Raw genomic sequence first — 23,452 nt, 5'->3', positions numbered from 1 at the left:
CCGCTCATAAAACGAGTCTCGGCGTTCGGCTCCTTTCGTTCCCAGCAGGCCTTGAGCGCGGGAAGATGGCGGCGTCCAGGTGGAGATCTTGAAGCGATCGGATCGGTATGGCGTTGGCGTCGGGGTCAGCAAGGCTGGCGCTTGCTCGCCCCGGGCGGCTCGGTCTTGGGAGCTGCGGGGCCCCAAGACGCGGGGCGTATGAGTGGGGCGTGCGCTCCACGCGGAAGCCCGAGCCTCCTCCCCCGGACAGGGTGTACGAGATTCCTGGACTGGAGCCCATCACCTACGCGGGGAAGATGCACTTTATGCCCGGTCTGGCGCGGCCAGTCTTCCCGCCCTGGGACCCTGGCTGGACGCCCCCGAAGTTCCGCCGCTTGCCCCCGCTTCACGAGCACCCGCTGTACAAAGACCAGGCCTGCTACGTCTTCCACCAGCGTTGCCGCCTCCTCGAGGGTGAGGCCCCAGGACGGGCGGGAGGGGACCTTGGTCCTCTACCCAGCACTGACGCCGACCTTCTGTGGCCTTGGGCAAGACGTTGAAACTCTGTGGGTCTCGGTTTCTCCGTCTGCGAAATGGCCCGATATTGATTCTCATCTTCTGCGAATTGTTAGGATTAAGTGAGATGTAAAGAGCAGTATGTGTGAGGGAGTATTAGAGTTTTAGTGGCCAAGTGAAAAGATCTGGTTTCTAGGCTTAGCCCTGCCCCTCACCCTCTGTGTGATTTTGGGCAAGTGGCTGAAGCTTTCTCAGCCTCCATTTCCTGTAAAATGAGTGGTTTTGACTAGGTGGTTCACATTGACCCAGCTCTTGCACCCTGGAGATGTAACTATGTTTGAGAACTAGTTGGAGGGGGATTATAGTGCAAAGAGACAACAGAAACAGTGCTTAATCTGCAGGCCTATCGCCTCATTTCAGGCTAGTCAAACAAGTTAGTTGGTAATTAAGATTGGTAATTGTGACAGAGGGGAAGTGATTTGCCAGTGATCTGCTCACAGGTGCACTGTGGGTTACTAGTGAAGCCAGGGCTACACCTCTGGTTTCCCAGGTCGATGTCCTTTGTCATCAGTCAGAGCTGAGATGTTTTCAGGGAAAGGATCTGGACCTAAAATCCGTCTAGTCCACTTCTGCTCCCTTTCACTCTCACTAAGAACAGGTCAAAATGACTTTAGCCAAAACCATCTGTATGTCTGGGGCAGTACCGGAAATTATGTTCCAGAGTCCCTGGAAGGGGTTGTTTATCGAGAGTCCTCTTACCCATTTTTTCCTCCTCATTCTTCCTTAGTCCCTAAATCAGAGTGGGTTTAGGACTGGTCCTGAAAACACAAAATGGTCCAGGTAAGTGGGAGCAGAATTTTCCAGTAAGTAATTAGGAAAGAAAGAGACCTGGCAGGATTTGGGGACTAAGCCAGATAATAAATCCTAGGTTTGAAAAAAACTTATGTCAACTGGCCAGCCTCTTAAGCTGCTCAAACCCATTCCTGAAAGCTGTTTTTTTGGCCTTTAAACACTTCCAGTATCCTCACAGGGTGCTGTGAAGGACCTCACAAGACTTGGCACCCTTGAGTGACCCTGGTAACATTACCATGTGGATGAAATGCATTAGCTGTGTCTTAGAAGTTAAGGTTAACTTGTTTGACTAGGCTGAAAACATACGCTATGCTTTCACCATATGCAGAGAGGTCCTGTAAAGTCTGTAATAAAACTGCAAGATACAGGGCTAGAGAAGCAGATTGGGGTAATGGAGAGATCATGGGCTTTAACATAGACAGACTCAGGTTCTCCTCCCAGCCCCATCGCTTACGAGGTTTGGGACTTGAAACAAATTCCTTAGTCTCTTGAGTTTCATCCTCCATTCCATAAAATCCCATCCAACTTGTAGTTAAAGCTCCTGGCACAGAGTAGATGGTAATGTTCAGTAAATGGCAGCTCTTACATATTATTCATACACTAGTGAACCATAAATTCTTTGTATTTTATCCATTTTCAAGTTTAAGGAACAGTGGCAGTGTTGGGACTAAAAGTCAGGTTACCCGACCCCCAGTCCAGGGTTCTTCCTGCTGCACCACAAAATCCAGAAGTTAACATTTCTAAATATTTGTGTTTCTGATGTCTTATGAGCCTTAAAGTGAAAAGTCTCATTACCTTTCATTTATCACCACAGAAGAAATTGTGTGAGGGTGTTTCCCTCAAAGTGTGCTAAGTTTGCTTTAATCCCAGACATAGTTTTTCAAATGAAGATATATCCCTGAGTCGAGTGATGTTTTTTCAACTGAGATGAGTAGCCTGCACCACAGCCCATCCCGCTGAGAGTAAGGGGGTTAAATTAGTTTAGTTCTTAGAGACTAAGCACTCTGAATCAAATCTTTTAGTTTATTTATACTCCTTTTCCTGAAAAGTATTTTGGGCATCTTACAGAAATTTTGTAGCACAGCCAGATTAAATTAAAAATAGGTGAGGGGATCAGCACAAAGGAAAAATAAAACAGTGAAGTGAATACAAAAAATCCATTCTGGGGCTTCCCTGGTGGTGCAGTGGTTGGGAGTCCGCCTGCCAATGCAGGGGACATGGGTTCGGGCCCTGGTCCGGGAGGATCTCACATGCCGCGGAGCAGCTGGGCCCGTGCGCCACAACTACTGAGCCTGTGCTCTGGAGCCCGTGAGCCACAACTACTGGAAAAAAAAAAAAAAAAAAAAAAAAAAAAAATCCATTCTGTGAGGTTGTACTTGTCCAGGGGAGCCCCAAAGTTGGCCCTCAGCTTGCTAGCAGTCAACAAATGGTACAGAGATGGGGTCCGCTGACTAGGCCAGTTGCCTCTTTCTATAAATAGCTTTATTACACCGAAACCATGCACACCTGTTTACTTATTACCTATGGCTGCTTTCGTGCTACAGTGGCAGAGCTGAGTAGTTGTGACAGAGACTGTGTGGCCCAGAAGCTGAAAATATTTACTGTCTGGCCCTTTAAGAAAAAGTTTGACCCCTGGTATAGAGAAACATTGTGAGTTATGCAATTCACCATGTCCAAAAGACAAAACAGTACTCTACCCAGGAAAAGCCCAACCTTCCTGTACAGAGGCCAGGGAGAAGTTCAGAAGGTCTCAGGCAGGACCCTGCATAATAAATTGAGCAATATCCTCAGTATGATTCTTTTGACAAATACAGCAGTACATTTCATAGGGCTTCATACAAAAATCTGCTTATAAAATAGCTTGTTACAGAATCTTAGAGTCAGATGCTAAAGATTATCTAGTGCTCCCAAACTCAGGGCTCCTCAAGTTATTCATCATCCAGAAGTTATTTCCATTATTTTCAAAAGCTCTTTCCCTTGATAGAGCAGTATGCACTTAATCCCGGGCCCATATCTATTAAATGACGTATGTTTGGCAGACATGAGCTTTTCCAGTCAGGGACTAGGGTGTGGGTTAATAGAAAGGATCTAGGTTTTGAGAGGTTGGCATCTATTGATCTAGTCCTGTAATCTGGGGTCTGAATTCTGCAGGTAACAAATCCTTGCCTGCAAGATTCAGCCTCATGATCTCAGCCATCTTAGTGGCTGTTTGAATTCCTCCTGGGGCAAGTACTCACTGCCTCAATCAACTGTTAACTGTCTTTAACTAGATGGTCATTCCTGAAGCTGAGTTGAAATCTGGCTCTCATAGCTTCTGCTGTTTTAGTTCTCACCCCTCAGATGTCGGAACAAATCCCATCTCTCTCTCAAGGCTGCTTTTTCCCCAAAATGCTACCCGGCAGGGGTAAGCATCTCTTCCTGAATGATTTTTTTTGTTTTGTTTTGTTTTGGTTTTTTGTGACTGATGACTCTAAAGGTGTAAAGCAGGCTCTCTGGCTTACCAAGACCAAGTTAATAGAAGGCCTTCCTGAGAAAGTGCTTAGCCTTGCTGACGATCCAAGGAACCACATAGAGAACCAAGATGAATGTGTTCTGAATGTGATCTTTCACGCTCGTCTCTGGCACTCTACTGAAGACATCCCCAAGAGAGAGACCTACTGGTAAGTCTCCCCCAAGTCAATAAGGTTTCCAACTGATGGATCTTGGAGTCAGCCTGTTGCTTTACATCTCCAAATGTCTCTTCTTTTCTCCAAGCCCAGTCATTGTGGACAGTCTGATACAGCTGTGTAAATCCCAGATTCTCAAGCATCCTTCTCTGGCCAGACGGATCTGTGCCCAAAACAACACGTTATCCACCACCTGGAATCGAGGTTGGTCCTCCTGTATAGCAGAAAGCCTTTGTCTGTTCATTGTCTTTCTGCTCTTAGCCCCATCACCAGCTTATATTCCCTTCCCTGCTGCCATACCTACTCTCACTCCCATCCTTCATGGTCCAGTTTTGTGGCTCAGACATTGAAATGACATCCTCAATGTCATTTCATTAGCCATAACCCAGCCTTTTTCATTTTTAATCATTTCTTTTCAAGGCTTAATTCAAACCGTATCTGTTGAGTGCCTCTCAGTGCCTAAATGTTGAAGATAAGGAAGTAAAAAAACATACAATCTGCGCTCCAAAGCTCGTATTCTACTGCAAGAGCCTTCTTACTCCATTCATGCTTTTCTCATTTTCCAAATCCATTCTCCACATAGCTGCTAGAGTGATCTTTCTAAAGTGCAGGTTGTCTTATGTCCCTTCCCTGTTTCAAATCCTTTATTGTCTCGCAATAGCTTGACCATTTATCGTGGTGTCCAAGGCTTTCTGTGATTTGGCCACCACCTGGTCTTTCTAGTCTTATCTCCTGCTCTCCTGCCCCCACCTCCATTCCCAGTTTACACTTAGCCACTTGCAGCTTTTTGGCATCAAGCTTTGCCTTTGCATGTGCTGTATGTTCTGTCTGGAATGCTCTTTTCTACTTTCCTCATTTGACTAAATTCTACATGTCTGCATGACTCAGCTCAAGCCCCCTTCCCATGTGAATCCACAGGTTAGCTCTGAGCTCCTTGTGTCCATATGCCTACTTTTATCATAACACACATTATACTATATTGTGATTATCTAACATCTTTTCTGTCTGCCCCACTAAACTGAACTTCTGATGATAGAGACTGTGTCATATTCATTTTTGTCCACAGTGTCTAACAGTTCATGCCACGCAAAAGGTGCTGACTGAAGGGACGGGTGGATTAATACCAAACCTCAGATGTTTTAGACAGGGATGTTCTGAGATCACAAGTGCTGTCTTTGGTGGAATCCTGGAGCAGGAAAACCAGCTGTGGAGTAATTTGGGGTTTTCAGGACATCTGCTTGGTCAGGTTTCTCCAACTTGCCCTTTGAGTATGGACTTCCTGGCAAGGAGTCAGCTTTGTAGAGGTAATGGCACCACTAAGGAAGTTAGTGAACCTCATTAATAGAGGAGTACTTGTTGGCCCATTATCAAGTATTACCTCTAATTAAACTGCCCCATTTGGAGCTGTTGCTGGAGGAGGGATGTGGAGGGAATTGAATTGGAAACCACAGTAGAGTGGTCTGTGGGGAGAATCTAAAACCCAAGGTTAGGAGAGGTCCAGGCACATTTATCTTCCTTGCATATTATGTGTGAGGAAACAGGAAATACTTGAGAAAACTGTTCTTGAGGTGTGGGTATGATGTTTGCATACCCAGTAAGGGAGGACACATGCTAATTAAATGACAGTGCTGTTGGCCAAACCAGTTTTTTTTTTTCCCACATCTTTATTGGAGTATCAGTGCTTTACAATGTTGTGTTAGTTTCTGCTGTACAACAAAGTGAATCAGCTATGTGTATACATACATCCCCATATCCCCTCCCTCTTGAGCCTCCCTCCCACCCTCCCTATCCCGTCCCTCTAGGTCGTCACAAAGCATCAAGTTGATCTCCTTGTGCCATGCAGCAGCTTCCCACTAGCCATCCATTTTACATTTGGTAGTGTATATATGTCAATGCTACTTTCTCACTTCATCCCAGCTTCCCCTTCCCCCTCCACCCGTGCCCTCAAATCCGTTCTTTTATGTCTGTGTCTTTATTCCTGCCCTGCCGCTAGGTTCATCAGTACTGCTTTTTAAAATTCCATATATATGCGTTAGCATGCTGTATTTGTTTTTCTCTTTCTGACTTTCTTCACTGTATGACAGATTCTAGGTCCATCCACCTCACTACAAATAACTCAATTTCATTCCTTTTTATGGCTGAGTAATATTCCATTGTATATATGTGCCACATCTTCTTTATCCATTCACCTGTTGATGCACATTTAGGTTGCTTCCATGTCCTGGCTATTGTAAATAGCGCTGCAGTGAACATTGTGGTACCTGTATCTTTTTTAATTATGGTTTTCTCAGGGTATATGCCCAGTAGTGGGATTGCTGGGTCATATGGTAGTTCTATTTTTAGTTTTCTAAGGAACCTCCATACTGTTCTCCATAGTGGCTTTATCAATTTACATTCCCACCAACAGTGTGTGAGGGTTCCCTTTTCTCCACACCCTCTCCAGCATTTATTGTTTCTAGATTTTTTGATGTTGGCTGTTCTGACCGATGTGAGGTGATACCTCATTGTAGTTTTGATTTGCATTTCTCTAGTGATTAGTGATGTTGAGCATCTTTTCATGTATTTGTTGGCCATCTGTATGTCTTCTTTGGAGAAATGTCTATTTAGGTCTTCCACCCATTTTTGGATTAGGTGGTTTGTTTTTGTGATATTGAGCTGCATGAGCTGCTTGTATATTTTGGAGATTAATCATTTGTCAGTTGCTTCATTTGCAAATATTTTCTCCCATTCTGAGGGCTGTCTTTTTGTCTTGTGTATGGCTTCCTTTGCTGTGCAAAAGCTTTTAAGTTTCATTAGGTCCCATTTGTTTATTTTTGTTTTTATTTCCCTTGCTCTAGGAGGTGGGTCAAAAAGGATTTTGCTGTGATTTATGTCATGGAGTGTTCTGCCTATGTTTTCCTCTAAGCGAATTATAGTGTTTGGCCTTACATGTAGGTTTTTAATCCATTCTGAGTTTATTTTTGTTTATGGTGTTAGGGTGTGTTCTAATTTCATTCTTTTACATGTATCCATCCATTTTTCCCAGCACCACTTACTGAAGAGGCTGTCTTTTCTCCGCTGTATATTCTGGCCTTCTTTGTCAAAGATAAGGTGACCATATGTGTGTGGGTTTATTTCTGGGCTTTCTATCCTGTTCCATTGATCTATATTTCTGTTTTTGTGCCAGTATCATACTATCTTGATTACTGTAGCTTTGTAGTATAGTCTGAAGGCAGGGAGCCTGATTCCTCCAGCTCTGTTTTTCTTTCTTAAGATTGCTTTGGCTATTTGGGGTCTTTTATGTTTCCATACAGATTGTAAAATTTCTTGTTCTAGTTCTGTGAAAAATGCCATTGGTAATTTGATAGGGATTGCATTGAACCTGTAGATTGCTTTGGGTAGTACAGTCATTTTCACAATATTGATTTTTCCAATCCAGGAGCATGGTTTATCTCTCCATCTGTTTATGTTATCTTTGATTTCTTTCATCAGTGTTTTACAGTTTTCTGAGTACAGGTCTTTTGCCTCCTTAGGTAGGTTTTATTCCTAGGTATTTTATTCTTTTTGTTGCGATGGTAAATGGGATTGTTTCCTTAATTTCTCTTTCTGATCTTTCATTGTTAGTGCATAGGAATGCAAGAGATTTCTGTGCATTAATTTTGTATCCTGCAACCTTACCAAATTCATTGATTAGTTCTAGTAGTTTTCTGGTGGCATCTTTAGGATTTTCTATGTATAGCATCATGTCATCAGCAAACAGTGACAGTTTTACTTCTTCTTTTCCAATTTGTATTCCTCTTATTTCTTTTTCTTCTCTGATTGCTGTGGCTAGGACTTCCAATACTGTGTTGAATAATAGTGGCGAGAGTGGACATCCTTGTCTTGTTCCTGATTTTAGAGGAAATGCTTTCAGTTTTTTACCACTGAGAACAATGTTTGCTGTGGGTTTGCCGTATATGGCTCTTATTATGTTGAGGTAGGTTCCCTCTGTGCCCACTTTCTGGAGAGTTTTTATCATAAATGGGTGTTGAATTTTGTCAAAAGCTTTTTCTGCATCTATTGAGATGATCATATGGTTTTTATTCTTTAATTTGTTAATATGGTGTATCACATTGATTGATTTGCATATATTGAAGAATCCTTGCGTCCCTGGGATAAATCCCACTTGATCATGGTGTATGATCCTTTTAATGGGTTGTTGAATTCTGTTTGCTAGTATTTTGTTGAGGATTTTTGAGTCTATGTTCATCAGTGATATTGGTCTATAATTTTCTTTTTGTGTAGTATCTTTGTCTGGTTTTGGTATCAGGGTGATGGTGGCCTCGTAGAAAGAGTTTGGGAGTGTTCCTCTCTGCAGCTTTTTGGAAGAGTTTGAGAGGGATAGATGTTAACTCTTCTCTAAATGTTTGATAGAATTCACCTGTGAAGACATCTGATCCTAGACTTTTGTTTGTTGGAAGATTTTTAATTATAGTTTCAATTTCATTACCTGTGATTGGTCTGTTTATATTTTCTAATTCTTCCTGGTTCAATCTTGGAAGGTTGTACTTTTCCAAGAATTTGTCCATTTCTTCCAGGTTGTCCATTTTATTGGCATATAGTTGCTTGTAGCAGTCTCTTATGATCTTTTGTATTTCTGCAGTGTCATTTGTAATCTCTCCTTTTTCATTTCTAATTTTATTGATTTGACTCCTCTCCCTTTTTTTCTTGATGAATCTGGCTAAAGGTTTATCAATTTTGTTTATCTTCTCAAAGAACCAACTTTTAGTTTTATTGATCTTTGCTATGGCCAAACCAGTTTTTAGACAGATAGGATCATCAGTCTTGGTCAGTTACCATCACATTGCGATTTGTAGTATTTGATTTGTATTTCTCAAAACCCAAGCACCATGAGGAAGGTTTGACCCCATGGAGAATCCTTAGGAGGCCATTCTCCAGGAGTCTTTCCAGATGGCATTTGGCCTCCTGTGGGGACCTCTATGAAGGGCATCTGGACACATTCACAGCGAGCAGGCTTGCTGCTCAGTCAGATGTCAATTCATTTCCTCATACACCTATGTCTCCCTGTGGCAAATATGCTAATCTGACTTAAGTGAGGCTTTCTGACTGGCTCTATTTTTTTTTTTTACTCTGAGCTATTGAGGGCAATCTGCCCCTTTTCCTGGATTTGGTAGCCTTTCTCCTTAGCCTGTAGTTTCAGTACTTCTCTCTCTCCATCCCTCCTTCCCTACCATATCATACTCCAGTTATCTGGACTTATTTCCCTAAGCTCTGCCATGGAGCAGCATGCTTTGTGCTGTGGAACATGTTACTCCTCCTTCACTAGAACAGTTTCCTCCCTTTTCTTTGCCTGGCAAACTCTGACACAGCAGTTTTCAACCAAGGGCGGTTTTACCCTCTAGGGGGGATTTGGTATTGTCTGGAGACATTTTTGTTTGTCATAACTTGAACCAGAGCCGGGGCTGGTAGTGGAAGTTCTGTTGGCATCTAGTGAGTAGAGGCCAGGGATGCTGCCAAATATCTACAGTGCATAGGACAGCCTCCCTCACCAAAGAATTACCTCGTCCAAAATGTGAAGAGCGCCAATGTTGAGAAGCTCTGCTCTTATCCATCTTTCAGAAGCAAGTTTAAAGGCATTGCTTCCTTCAGGAAGCTTCTCAGGCATCCCAGAAGAGGTCAGTTTTCCCCACCTCTGCTATCTCCGAGTGTGGTTCATACTTTTGTTGTACTCCCTAGCCAGCTCCGTGAAAGCAGAGAGTTACTCTCACTCATTTCTGCGTCCCCAGCTTAACGCAGGTGCCTGGGAAGATCTGAACCCACAGCCTCTGAGCCCACAGAGATCCCCAGGCCTCAAGGCTCATTGGAAAGAGAACACGGGAAGAAGAGCGCATTGGTCAGTCCCTCTCTCAAGAAACCCGGGATTAACACCTTAACAAATGTTTTTTTTTTCTTTTTTCTTTTAGGATAAAAACTATTCTTAACTAATCCTTTTTTTTTTTATTTTTAATTTTATATTGCAGTATAGTTGACTTACAATGTTGTGTTAGTTTCAGGTGTATATCAGAGTGATTTAGTTACACATATACATATATCTATTCAGATTCTTTTCCCATATACATTATTGCAGTAGGTCCTTGTTGATTATCTGTTTTTTGTTTTTTTTTATGGAAAGAATTGGGGGAGGCTTCCTAGAGGAGGTGATGATTGAGGTGAGGTCTTATTTATTTATTTGTTTGTTTGTTTTTGGCTGTGTTAGGTCTTTGTTTCTGTGTGAGGGCTTTCTCTAGTTGCGGCGAGCGGGGGCCACTCTTCATCGCAGTGCACGGGCCTCTCACTGTCGCGGCCTCTCTTGTTGCGGAGCACAGGCTCCAGACGCGCAGGCTCAGTAGTTGTGGCACATGGGCTTAGTTGCTCCGCAGCATGTGGGATCTTCCCGGACCAGGGCTCGAACCCGTGTCCCCTGCATTGGCAGGCAGATTTTCAACCACTGCGCCACCAGGGAAGCCCCTGATTATCTGTTTCATATATAGTAGTGTGTATATGTTAATTCCAACCACCTAATTTATCCCTACCCCCGACCTTTCCCCCTTTGGTAACCATTAGTTTGTTTCTAAGTCTGTGAGTCTGTTTCTGTTTTGTAAATAAGTTCATTTGTGTCATTTTTTTAGATTCCACATATAAGTGATATCATATGATACTTGTCTTTCTCTGTCTGACTTACTTCACTTAGTATGATAATCTCTGGGCCCATCCATGTTGCTGCAAATGGCATTATTTCATTCTTTTTTATGGCTGAGTAATATTCCATTGTATATATGTACCATTATTCCATTGTATATATGTATCTTTTTTATCTATTTCTCTGTTTATGGATATTTAGGTTGCTTCCATGTCTTGGCTATCGTAAATAGTGCTGCAGTGAACACTGGGGTGCGTGTATCTTTTCAAAGTATGATTTTCTCTGGATACATGCCCAGGAGTGGGATTGCTGGATCATATGGTAGTAGCTCTATTTTTAGTTTTTTAAGGAACCTCCATACTGCTCTCCATAGTGGCTGTACCAATTTACATTCCCATAAACAGTGTAGGAGGGTTCCCTTTTCTCCACACCCTCTGCAGCATTTATTGTTTGTAGACTGTTTTTTTAATTTATTTATTGTATTTATTATTTATTTTTGGCTGCATTGGGCCCTCGCTGATGTGCACGGGCTCCCTCTAGTTGTGGCAAGCAGGGGCTACTCTTCACTGTGATGCGCTGGCCTCTCATTGCAGTGGCCTCTCCTGTTGCTGAGCACGGCCTCCAGGAGTGCAGGCCTCAGCAGTTGTGGCACACGGGCTCAGTAGCTGTGGCTCGCGGGCTGCAGCGCACGGGTTCAGTTGCTCCGTGGCATGTGGGATCCTCCCAGACCAGGGTTCAAACCCGTGTCCCCTGCATTGGTGGGCAGACTCTCAACCACTGTGCCACCAGGGAAGTCCCTGTTTGTAGACTTTGATGATGGCCATTCGGACTGGTGTGAGGTGATACCTCTTAATAGTTTTGATTTGCATTTCTCTAATAATTAGTGATGTTGAGTATCTTTTCATGTGCTTTTTGGCCATCTGTATATCTTCTTTGGAAAAATGTCTATTTAGATCTTCTTCCCATTTTTTGATTGGGTTGTTTTTTTTGATATTGAGCTGCATGAGCTGTTTATATATTTTGGAGATTAATCCCTTGCCAGTCGCATTGTTTGCAAACTTTTTCCTATTCTGTGTGTTGTCTTTTTGTTTTGTTTATGGTTTCCTTTACTGTGCAAAAGCTTTTAAGTTTGATTAGTTTCCAATTTGTTTGTTTTGTTTTTATTTTCATTACTCTAGGAGGTGGATCAAAAAGGATATTGCTGCAGTTTATGTCAGAGTGTTCTACCTATGTTTTCCTCTAAGAGTTTTGTAGTGTCCATTCTTACATGTAGGCTTGTGCAGGCTTCCTCGTGGGAGGGACTGGTGCTCGCCCACTGGTGGGTGGCACTGGGTCTTGTCCCTCTGGCGGGCAGGGCCGTGTCAAGGGGTGTGTTTAGAGGCGGCTGTGGGCTGAGGAAGACTTTAAGCAGCCTGTGTGCTGATGGGCGGGGCTTTGTTCCCGCCCTGTTGGTTGTTTGACTGGAGGCATCCCAGCCCTGGAGCCTGTGGGCTGTTGGGTGGGGTCAGGTCTTGGCATCAAAATGGTGGCCTCCAGGACAGCTCACGCCAATGAGTACTCTCCAGTACCTCCACCACCAGTGTCCTTGACCCCGCTGTGAGCCACAGCTGCCCCCCGCCCCCCACTTCCCCAGGAGACCCTCCAAGATCAGCAGTTAGGTCTTGCCCAGGCTCCTATGAGGTCAGTGCTTTTTCCCCTGGGTCCTGGTGCACACGAGACCCTGTGTCCGCCTTCCAAGAGTGGCATTTCTTTTTCTCCCAATCCTGTCGAGTTCCTGCAATCAAGCCCCACTGGCCTTCAAAGCCAAATGCTCTGGGGATTCCTCCTCCTGATGCCAGACCCCCAGACTGAGGAGCCTTTTGTGGGGCTCAGAACTCTTACTCCTGTGGGAGAACCTCTGTGATGTAATTATTTTCCAGTCTGTGAGTCGCCCACTCAGTGGATGTGGGATTTAATTGTATTTCGAATGCACCCCTCCAACCATCTTGTTGTGGCTTCTTCTTTGTCTTTAGAAGTAGAATATCTTTTTTGGTAGGTTCCAGTCCTTTTTTGTCGATGGTTGTTCAGCAGTTAGTTGTTTTGGTGTTTTTGTGAGAGGAGGTGAGCTCAGGTCCTTCTCCTCCACCATCTTGTTCTCGTGTCCCCTTCTATTCTTTAGAATGACTTTAGAATGAAGATCACTAGATTAGGAATGATGTGACCTTCATTTCAACTGCAGTCCTGTTACATGCTTGTTGTGTGACTTCAGCCAGGCTACTCAGTCCTTTGGATCTGATGTTTCCTTGTCTACTCCAAGGCCCAGCAGAGGCAGAGGCAGAGGAGAGGATGGCACCCAGACATCAAGTGAAGGAGGCTCACCTGCTTACATGATAAGCGCAAGGATGAATTTCCAAAGTTCTGTTTTCTGTGATGAGGCAGATCAGATAGTAAAGCTGTAAAAGACTTGAGGAGCATGGCAGGATGAAAGCTTTAGACTTTGCCTAGCTAAGGCTTTAGACCAGGTTAGACTAATCGTCTTTCTCCCCCTTTAGGGTCTACTCTTATTCAGGTCCATGGTTCCAGTGGAGCCCAACTGAATGCCAAGGATCCTCTGCCCCCCATAGCCTCCCGAGAGGAAGTAGAAGCTACTAAGAATCATGTTCTTGAGACCTTCTATCCCATATCTCCCACTGTGGGTCTTCAGGAGTGCAATGTTTATGATGTGAACGATGACACAGGTAAGTATCAAAGCCTTTGACTTTTAGGCAGTGTGCAGATGAGGGACAAGCTTTCTCCAAAGAGAAAGGAAACACTGAGTACTTAGTATCTGCTAGGCACCTCATGTGCATTTTCTCCTAAGAGCCATGTAGCAGCCCTGTGAGATAGGTACCAGTAAACCCCATTTTATAGGCAAGGAAACTGAGACTCAGGGAGGTTTGGATTGGCTCAAAGGCTGACTTTACTTTTGACCCCTGAGAAGTAATTCTGTTACATCAGTTGTAATGGGTAGCTTGAGGGGCCTTTGACCAGGCATCAAATGTTTCCTTTATTCATAGTTCCCTTGAAAGGCACCCCCTCTCTGTGTACCCTGTAAACTCTGCCAACCTCCTGCTAGGATGGAGGAAGCCCCACAGACCTTGAATGGGGCTCTTCATCCCACCTCCGTCAAACAAAGCACCACCACCTCCCCAGTGAGCCAAGACAGAAACTAGGGAGTCAGGCTGCGCAGGCCTGCAGTTCCTGCCATCCACTCAGTCATTAAGGTAGCACCTTTCTCCTTAACCTCTCTCCATTTCCACAGCTACACTTCGGTCAGTTCCTACTGTCTCTCATCCAGCCTATTACTGCAACCTCTCAACCGGTTAGTCTGACCCAGGCTGTTTTTCTCTCTGGTCCCTCTAGTTCACAGTTCCAGAGTAGTCTTTTGTTTGTTTGTTTTATAAATTTATTTATTTTATTTTTGGCTGCATTGAGTATTCGTTGCTGCACGCGGGCTTTCTCTAGTTGTGGAGAGCGGGGGTTTACTCTTCGTTGCGGTGGCTTCTCTTGTTGCAGAGCACGGGCACTAGGGCGCGTGGGCTTCAGTAGTTGTGGCACACGGGCTCAGTAGTTGTGGCACACGGGCTCAGTAGTGTGGCTTGCAGGCTCTAGAGCGCAGGCTCAGTAGTTGTGGCTCACGGGCTTAGTTGCTCCATGGCATGTGGGATCTTCCCAGACCAGGGATCGAACCCATGTCTCCCCTGCGTTGGCAGGTGGATTCTCAACCACTGTGCCACCAGGGAAGCCCCAGAGTAGTCTTTATAGAACACAGATTTAATCCCATTGCTCTCTGTGCCCACCTCCCCATTGCCTGTTGGATAAAGTTTGGACTCCTTAGCTTATCACATGAAGGCCTTCACATCTGCCCTCTGCCCCTCTTTCCAGCCTCATCTTTGTCTCCTCCCCCACAAACCCCCTGTATTCCAACTGTGCCTTTTCTCACCACCATGCTTTGGCACTCCCTTTTCCCTCTGCCTGCACTTTTGACCATTCACCTCTTTTTGTCTTCGTTTAATGACTACTCATCTGTCACAATTCATCTTAGGACTCACTTCTTCCCAGAAATGCTCTGCAACCTCGCAGTCTGGTCAGGGGCCTTTCGTCTGTCCTCACACAGCCCCCTGGCTTCCCTCGTGTCTTGACATGTCCTTCTGTGTGGATGTGATCAGTCTTCCTGTCTGTCTCCCCTCTAGACTTGGTGAGCCCCTCAAAGGCAGCGGCAGGCACCACGTGGGCTCTGTTCCTGGTTCCTCTGTTAGAGCTTGGCAGAGAGTGAGTGCTGAGTATTGGGTACTCACACATGCGGAGGAACTGAGGCAGACAGGAAAGTCATGTCTCTTTTTCTTAAGTAGTGCCCTCCTCTGGGATTTTCAGAGCCCACACTTTCCCAGCCTCTTTCTGCCTCTGTTTCACCCACTTTCGCTAATCCAGGTCACTCACTCTAGGAGCCCCCAGCCTCCGAGGGTTTGCTCATGGCCATGTAGGGGAAGCAGTGGTGACCTGGCAGGGTTGTGGCTGAGATGAACAAGTGCTGAACTTTGATGCTCAGCATAGTGTTGTGAGGTATGAGGCAAGTCATTTGTTACTAATAATCAAGTATTGAATTTTGCAAGTGATTTGCTTTTTAAAAAAATAATTATCATAGATTTCAGGTTATCCTTCTAATATCACTATCAACTGTGTGCTTGAATGAGCGAGAAGGGGGTGGAGTTTGGAGTTAGAGCTAGCCTGCAAGAATCACCTGGAACAGGTTGGCAAACATTTTCTGTAAAGAACTAAATGGTGTTTTAGGTTTTGCAAGCCACGTATGGTCTCTGTCAGAGCTACGTAATAGACATATGTAAATGAGTGGGGGTGGGTGTGCTCCAGTAAAAATTTTATTTTCAAAAACGGGCCAGATTAGGCTGGCAGCTTGACGTTTGCCAGCCCCTGAGCTATAGTGATAATATCTACCTCTACTGAGTCTCTGTCGTGCCTGGCACTAAGCTGAGGTCGGGTGACTTTCCTGAGGCTTTGGGGCAGGCTGATTAATCTTTTCTACCCCTCCACATGATGACATGTCTTGCAGGATTCCGAGAGGGTTATCCTTACCCCTATCCCCACACCCTGTATTTGCTGGAGTCAGCCAATTTACGACCACACCGCTTTCAACCAGATCAGCTGCGGGCCAAGATGATCCTGTTTGCCTTTGGCAATGCCCTGGCTCAGGCTCGGCTCCTCTATGGGGTATGTATGTGGGGAAGACCACCAAGCTGCCTTACGTTGAGTTGGTTTCCTGCCTTACGTTGTGTTGGTTTCCTGCCTTCCGCTACTCAAAGGAAAGGGGGCATGGAGGGATTTATTTTTTTGCTTGACTGAGGAGTTTTAGGGAGAGGCACTTGCACTCACCCTACAGAGATGAGGTGCCATCTGCTGGGGGCCTACGATGTGCTTGTCTCTAACATAAGATACCTCATTTTTTTTTTATAACAATAACCCACAAGGTTTCATTATGATCCCCATTTTTCAGATTATGCCTCTGAATCCCAGGGAGGCTTGTCCAGCATTACGCAGCAGTAAGTGGTGGAGAAAGGATTGGGACTAGGTAGACCCAACTCCTAAGGCTTCAGTTGTCTGTGCTGCAGCACACTGCCTCTGTTCTGTACTGTTGGAGCCCAGAGCACAAGGCTCCATCAGGCAGGCAGGAGGAAGTGAAGCAGGAGATGGCCCAGGCCTGCCTGCCCACTCAGGACAGGTTCTGAGGACCCAGGATACCACTTGGATGGTAGCCCTTTGATTCTAAGAGGAGGTCTCAGGGACCTAGATGTTACAGAATGCAGGCTGAGTGGTTGTCACACAGTGCTGTCCCAAGATTGGAGGAAAGCCTGGCGGGGAAGCAAAGGCCTCCAGGAAGGGGATGGCAATATGGGAGTCCCCAAGCAGGCCTGGGACACCAGATCCCTGGCTTTTTGTGTGTGTTGTGGGGCGGGAGGGGAGGGATGATTTTGAGGGCTGCTGTTGGGCTCCCAGGTCTTGGTTAGAGCCTAAGGCCCTCCTGGAGGAGTGATGAACTTCAGAATGCTTTGTTTCCCATCTTACTTGGTCTCGGTGGGGTTGGTACTGTGTGGTTAGCCTAATGAGATAGAGAGTAGTATGGACCTTGCCTGTATTGAGCATCTGCTACATGCCAAACATTTAATTCGGGCTCTTTATAGCAGTGGTTCTCAAAATATGGTCGTGGATTAGCAGCGTGAACATCATCTGGGGACTTGTTGGAAATGCAACTTCTCAGACCCACCCCAGACATCCTGCATCAGAAGCTCTGGGGGTGGGGCCTGGCAGTCTGTTTTAACAAGCCCTCCAGGTGATGCTGGTACAAGCTCAAGTTTGAAAACCACTCCACTAAAATTTGAGAACCATTGCATTATTTAATCCTTGTAGCAACCCCCCATGGCAGATACTATTAGCTTCATTTTATAGATGAAGAAACTGAGGCTCAGGGAGGCTCAATAACTTCCCCAAGGTCACACAGCTAAGAGATTAGCAGCTATCACATCTTTATGTGACCTTCTTGTGTCTTTCCAGTCCTTGGGAGGTTATCTTAATTCCCATTCTCTGACATACTTTCTGAAGGCTCTGGAAGGTTTGGTAACTTGCCCAAGATCCCACAGCTAATGAGTAGGGAAGCAGGCATTGGAGCCCTGATCTCTCCAGCTTCAAAGGACATGCTGCCTCCTGACTCTGGGGGAGGATAGGGAGGCAGAGATAGTCACATGCCAGGTCCCAGGCCTGCAGGCTCATTGTAGCTTCTGTGCCAGCAGAGCATGGGTAGCAATGCTGTCACTAATTGCCACCCAGTTGGGTAGGAGAGGAGGCCTCCCCCACCCCCTCCAGGTACAAATTATTCCTGGGGATGTGAAGTTGAGCAATTATGGGAAGAGCCTCTGTGTAAAAGGTAAAATTGCTGAGAAATTTATGTACTACCTGCAGTTTTATTGATCTGTAGAGGGAGATAAGAGTCAATACAGAATTCTCAGCTAACACTTAGAGGTACTTTTCTTTTTTATTTCTCATGCAGCTAAAAACAGGTATTTCTAAGGCCAACGGTCCCAGTGTGGCCTACACTGAGGTCTGACATTAGCTATTCCTAATGTCAGATTCAGCCCTGGAGCGGTGAATGTAGGCAGCATCTTTGAATCAAGGATGCTTTGCTTCATGGGGCCTGCCTATTGAATCTTTGTCCAGTGGATAGCAGTCACCAAACTGGACTCCTGCAGGCTCAGTAGGGTGAACGTATGATTTGTCATCCAGACTGGGATACTTTTGAGAATGGCAGAGGAGCTACTATCAGATACAATGGGACACTAGGTGTAGACCAGAACAATAAGATTCCAAGTGATTTAATAGCCTGGGGTCTGATCCTGGGTAACCTTGAGCAAATTATACCACCTCTCTGAACCTCAGTTTCCTCATCTGTTAAGTGGGTATATACCACTGGATTTATGAGATTAGAGGTGACTTTATGTGAAACTGGTGTGATGCCTGGCACATGAGAGGCCTTCAGTAAATGGTTGCTAGTAGTATTACTGTTACCAAGTGGCACTCATTGAAAGAGGTAATCAGCAAATGTGTTGACTGGTGGAATCCTGGGGCCAACACAGCTGGAGTGGACACTCAGGAATCTGACACATACTCAGAGTTGCACCGAGAGGCTGAAGCTCAGGTGAGATGCCTGCCGGTAGGCTTAGGGCATTCCAGATGCCCAGCCCTGAGGAGTAAAGTAAGGCAGACGGAAAGTGTGACTGGTCTAGCACTAGCCATTGTAGGTTCTGATGCCACACATCGTTGTGACTTCAGATGAGTCACTGCCTCACCCAGTCTGTTTCCTCAACTGTCAAATGGAGTGAGAACCGAATGAGATTATATATATTATATGAATTGACCCTCCAGGTTAACATTTGATAGACATCACTGTTGTCACTGTCAGGTTACGGCCATGAGTTTGAGGGGTTTGCCGTCATTAACCTCCCAGCTCATCCTTCTGTACTGTGCAGCTTGCCTGGCAATCACCTCTCAGTGGCAGGAATTAGTACTTTAATGTGCTCAAGTTGAAGAGCAGGTACCCCGGGGCCACGAGGCATCTGAGGCCAGGCAGAGCCAGGCTGGGTGCGGGTGAGAAGGCCTGGCCCTGGACAGTGCCCTCAACTCCGCATTCTGTTTTCAGTGTCCTGCGGGGTGAACCACTAAAGAGGGGTGGGGGTTTATTTCAAAGGCCAGAACTAGAAATTGCCTGGTTTGTGCTGCTCCTTTCAGCCCACCATTTCTGATTTGATTTACTTGTCCTCTTTTCCTCTCAGAACGACACTAAGGTTTTGGAGCAGCCAGTAGTCGTGCAAAGTGTGGGCACTGATGGACGTGTCTTCCAGTTCCTGGTGCTACAGCTGAACACCACAGATCTGGCGTCTGATGAGGGTGTCAAGAATCTAGTCTGGCTAGACTCGGATCAGCTCCTCTATGCGCATTTTTGGTGTCTCCCGGTGGTCAGAAGGAAGGCAGTTGTGGTAAGTCCAGCCGCCTCTGGCCTGGTGATGGGCCCAGGGCCAGGACTCACCCTCCCCAGAGTGAGCCTGGCTTGGGGTTGACGGGATGCTTGTGAGTGGGGCCCCGGCTTTAGGGTCTTCACGCTCAGGACCTCTGCCTGGAGGGCTACTTCAGCCCTGCCCATTACCTAAACCAGCGCCTTCCACCCTGGGCCCCAGCCCGCTCTTCACCTCACCTCCCGCGCTCCTCAGCGCCCACCACGCCCAGCTCCTTGTAGCTCTCCAGTACGCGCCGCTGCCTGAGTAGCTCAGGGTCCCAGTAGGTGCTGTTCCTTTTACAGAGGAGGCTGCTTCCTTCTTGCTCCCTCCTCCCTCTCCCCCACCCAACCTTTCCCATTTCTCTGTCATCTGGTTGTCCTCTATTTGTCATTCCAGATTTAGCATAAAGACCCACCATCCCAATCCCAGCCTTGCTTAAGTACCTTGGGTGGGTTCCCATAGCCCCTGGGTCCCCCCATCACAGCGCAGTCATGCTGCTGTCCTATAGTTATCTGTTTATGTGTTCTTCTCCTCTGTTAAAACGAGCACTGAGCTCCTCAAAGGCTGAGTCCATGAATGATGCGTTCATTTCATTCCTCCATGGCATTGTCACTCACTGCCGCACCTCCAGTGCTCAGCTGACAGAGACCAGGCCTGTGTTCTGTGTAGTGGGCAGTGGCAGTATCTAAATAGAATCATAATATAATATCAGGCAGTGATAAGCACTCTGAAGAGACAAAACAGGATTGGGGATGGGAGAGAACAGGGTGGGCTACTGCTGGATCTGTGGCTGACTAGCCATGTCCCACACAGGGCCTGAGTAGATTTGTTTAAGCGTCGTTGTTGAGCCTTTGAACATTATCTGTATGTTAGTGGAATGATGAGTTCTCCAGCGTCTGTCAGTATCGTTTACCCTTGAAATGCCTACTGGTCTGGTCCCTTCTCTTTGGCTCCAGACGCCATTCACTGTCCCTCCCCTTGTGGCCACGCCAGCCTCCTCCGCGTCCCTCTGCGCTCAGCTGCGCTCTCCCTCTCCCCGTCACGTCTTCAGGTCCTCGTCTTTCAGCCTCTTCCTTCCGAAGTAGTGACTCAGTGCCAGGCCTGTGCTGGTGTGCTCATGTGACTCCTCCTTCCCTGTCTCTTCCCGCACCCACCCCACCTCCACCAGCACGGACCCTGGGCTCCAGCCTCGCCCTAGCTCTTCCCACCTTCGTTCGTGCCTCCGGACCGGCGCATATACTGGCCTCTCTGGAGTCTCCTTTCTTTTCTCTTTCTGGCCCATTCTGTTGTACTTGCCCTTTAAGACTCATTCATACATGCTCTCTTCCATGTATGGAAGTCAATGAGTTAGTTATTTTCTCCCCTGTTTTCTTAGCGTCTTTTTCCTACTTCTATTATGAGGCCCATCACCTTGTATTATCACTACTGCAAACCTGGCTGGAAGCTCCTTGAGGGTGGGAGCCAGATTCAAGTCATTATTGGGTTTCCAGCACTGGGCACAGCTCAGATACAGAGAAGGTGCCTGATAAATGTGTGTGGAAGGAGTGAGGGATTATTGTCCCTGGGAATTAAAAGGGGCAACAGAACATTTGTTTGTGGTGGTTGAGGTGAGCAGGATTAGGGATCCAGGGCAGTGTCAACAGACGATTTGGCTGAAAGGTGCTGGGATGCTTCATATCCTCCTCGCTAGCCCAGCACCCCCGGCATCTCTTGGCACCAGCTCCCCAGCGCTCCTCCTTGGTCATGAGAGAAAGAAACAGTTATTATCCAGGCACTTAGGATTTGCATGAAACCGACCTTTGTTTTAATTGCTGCCATTAAACCTAGTAGCAGGATCCTAATGGGCTGTGTTCTTTCCAGGAACCTGTTGGGCCGACTGGTTTCCAGCCAGAGACATTCAGGAAGTTTTTAGCTCTGTATTTGCACGGTGCTGTGTGAGCCAAGGACCGTTCTGAGGCCTGGAACTCCCTGTGCCCCTCTCCCCCTGAGGATCCTGGGGCCTGGGTGGTGCCTGGGGCCTGCTCGGAGCCCAGTGCTCCTTTGGCTGGTGGTCTCGCTGACAATAAAGAGCCCTTCCGGTGCACTGGAGCCTGTGCTTGTTGTGGGGGGTGCCGTCAGGAGGGGCACCCACAGTTGTGTGCTCGCCCTTGCCATGAGCCTGCCTCTGCACAAATGCTGGCCCTGGAGCCTGACCTACCCCAGCTTTGTCCGTGACCCATCTTGTGACTTTAAATAAGAATCTTCATCTCTCTGAGTTGCAGTTTCTTCATCTGAAACTTGAGGCTAATATGACCTACACTGTTTGCTTCATATTAGGTGTTCTGTGATGGTCGCTAGGTTCTATGGCATTACTTAAATTGTGGACACATTCCACAATGACTGCAGAAGATCTGAATAGAATATTCATTGTAAATTTCTCACTAGTACCTTGGTTAATGGACTGAGTACATCCCTGGTTCAGCTGGCCTCTGTTCAGATAGCATCAAGTCCTGCTCTGGGCCAGGCAGCTTATACACAGCATCTTGTTCAGTCCTCACAAAACCCTTGCAAGGTAGATGTTTCCATATTCAAGAAAAGTGTTGAATTCCTACTGTGTGCCGGGCAGCATTCTGGGCCCTGTAGATGAGGAGGTGCAGATAGTGTAAGGAATTGCTGAAGGTCATGCAGCTGGTGTTGTAGGTCGGCTCCCGTAGGAAACCCTGAGATGGAGATTTGCAGGTGAAAGCTTGGGGAGAGCCTTGAGGATCAGCACCTGTGGGGAGTGATGATCGCAGCACCGGGTGGAGGAGGGACTGAGCTCAGTGAGTTTGCACCTGAGACCTTGGCTGGTTCCCGGCTCCGTGGGCCCCCTGGAACAGAGTTGTCCTCATGGAGCCGAGGTGCTGAGCCTTTCTACAAACACCAGTGACTTGTCACCAGTCACTGGATAACACTGCTCCCAATGTGGGAGAGACCTCAGGTGACGTGGCTTTGTTGGGCTGAGTGCAATTCCCGAGGGACTTTACTGAGAGCAGGCAGCCAGGACACTTTCTGCTGTGGGAGGATCACTCTGAAGAGGGGTCCGGGAGCCCATGTCACCTTCATCCATAACAGTGCTGTTTCCAGCGCCGTGTCCCTGACTCCCAGGTTGTGCTCCTTCCACTTTACAAGGTACCTTTTAGGCTGGGCGGGGCAGGGTTTACCAGGAAAAGGACAGATTGGGCTGGTGGTGGTGTGTGTGAAGGGGTTACTGGGGAAGGCGGCGGGTGTGCAAAAGCAGGGAGGCGAAGAAGATCCTGGAGCACTGGGGAGTGGTTGGAAATGGGGAGCGCAGGGAGGTCGGGGGTGAGGCTGGAGGGGCCAGCTCTCAAGGGCCTTGAATGCTGGCACATCAGGCTTCCCCAGATAAAAGTTGTCCCCCCACCCAAGGCAACCCTGGTCCTTTTCCCTAAGGGTAACCACAACTTAGAGTTTCTCATGTAGCGCCATTAAAATGTATATGTATAATAAGGATGCATATATTTACATTGCTTAGTGTCATCCTATTTATAGACCATTCTGCACCTTCCTTTTTTCACCTAATACCTTGGGATCGCAGGATCTTGCCCCATCAGCACATATGAGCTATGTTGTTTTTTTGAGCAGCTGCAATAATACCTGTCGATGGACATTGGAGTTATTTCTAGTTGTTAGCTATTACAAATAATTCTGCAGCGAGCATCCTTGTTCACATATCTTAGAGTACTTCTGCCAGCGCAGCCACTGGATAAATTCCTAAGCAGAATTGCTGAGTCAAAGGGATTTTTTTTAAAGAACACTCTGTGGGCGTGTGGAGGGCGAGTTGGCAGGATGACGGTACCGAGTAGAGCTGGAGGCCTTGCAGTCATTCTTGGATGAGTGATGGTGGTGGCTTGAAGCCAGGCTGAGGGGGCGGAAGCCCCCTTGCTACTAGTGGGAGAGTGGGGAGTGAGAGGGCGAAGCCAGCCTGGGTCTTGAGCGTGTGGGTCAGAGACTGCAAGTAAGTGGGCCATCAGCAGGTGACCTTGCAGCTTGAGGACTACCCTGGAAGGTGCCAGTGTTACAGGGCAGGCCTGGGTGCTCATCCCAGCCCCTGGAGTGAGGACAGCCCTAGTGGTTGGCCTTGGTCTGTCCGCTTGGACCTTGCAGCTAAGCTCTGGAGCCTGGCACCCACTGCTCTCTCCCTTCAAGCCCCTTGCAGCCGGTCC

The 23,452-nt window shown here is 46.8% G+C and overlaps 1 protein-coding gene across 3 annotated transcripts in view; it reads left to right on the top strand.

Moving 5' to 3' along the window:
* The first annotated feature begins 29 nt into the window (after positions 1–29).
* The window catches only part of MRPL37 (mitochondrial ribosomal protein L37), a 38,767-nt gene continuing 15,344 nt past the window's right edge, over positions 30–23,452 (top strand). For 2 of the 3 annotated variants that reach the window (XR_014254803.1, XM_082430171.1), the window contains exons 1-6: positions 30–453; positions 3,824–4,007; positions 4,102–4,217; positions 13,203–13,388; positions 15,758–15,915; positions 19,026–19,229. Coding sequence is in view for 2 of the 3 variants with exons in the window: in XM_082430171.1 (XP_082286297.1) it covers positions 108–453; positions 3,824–4,007; positions 4,102–4,217; positions 13,203–13,388; positions 15,758–15,915; positions 19,026–19,229 (1,194 nt within the window). In the remaining variant the exon portion in view is untranslated. Of the gene's footprint in view, positions 454–3,823; positions 4,008–4,101; positions 4,218–13,202; positions 13,389–15,757; positions 15,916–19,025; positions 19,230–21,107; positions 21,331–23,452 lie in introns of those variants that run through there. The other variant, XM_082430170.1, reaches the window with a different exon arrangement.

Source organism: Balaenoptera physalus, assembly GCF_965194825.1.
Source record: "Balaenoptera physalus genome assembly, chromosome: 1".
NCBI lineage: Eukaryota > Metazoa > Chordata > Mammalia > Artiodactyla > Balaenopteridae > Balaenoptera > Balaenoptera physalus.
The sequence above is the reverse complement of the archived record's forward strand: the minus strand, read 5'-3'. Positions and strand labels throughout refer to the sequence as shown.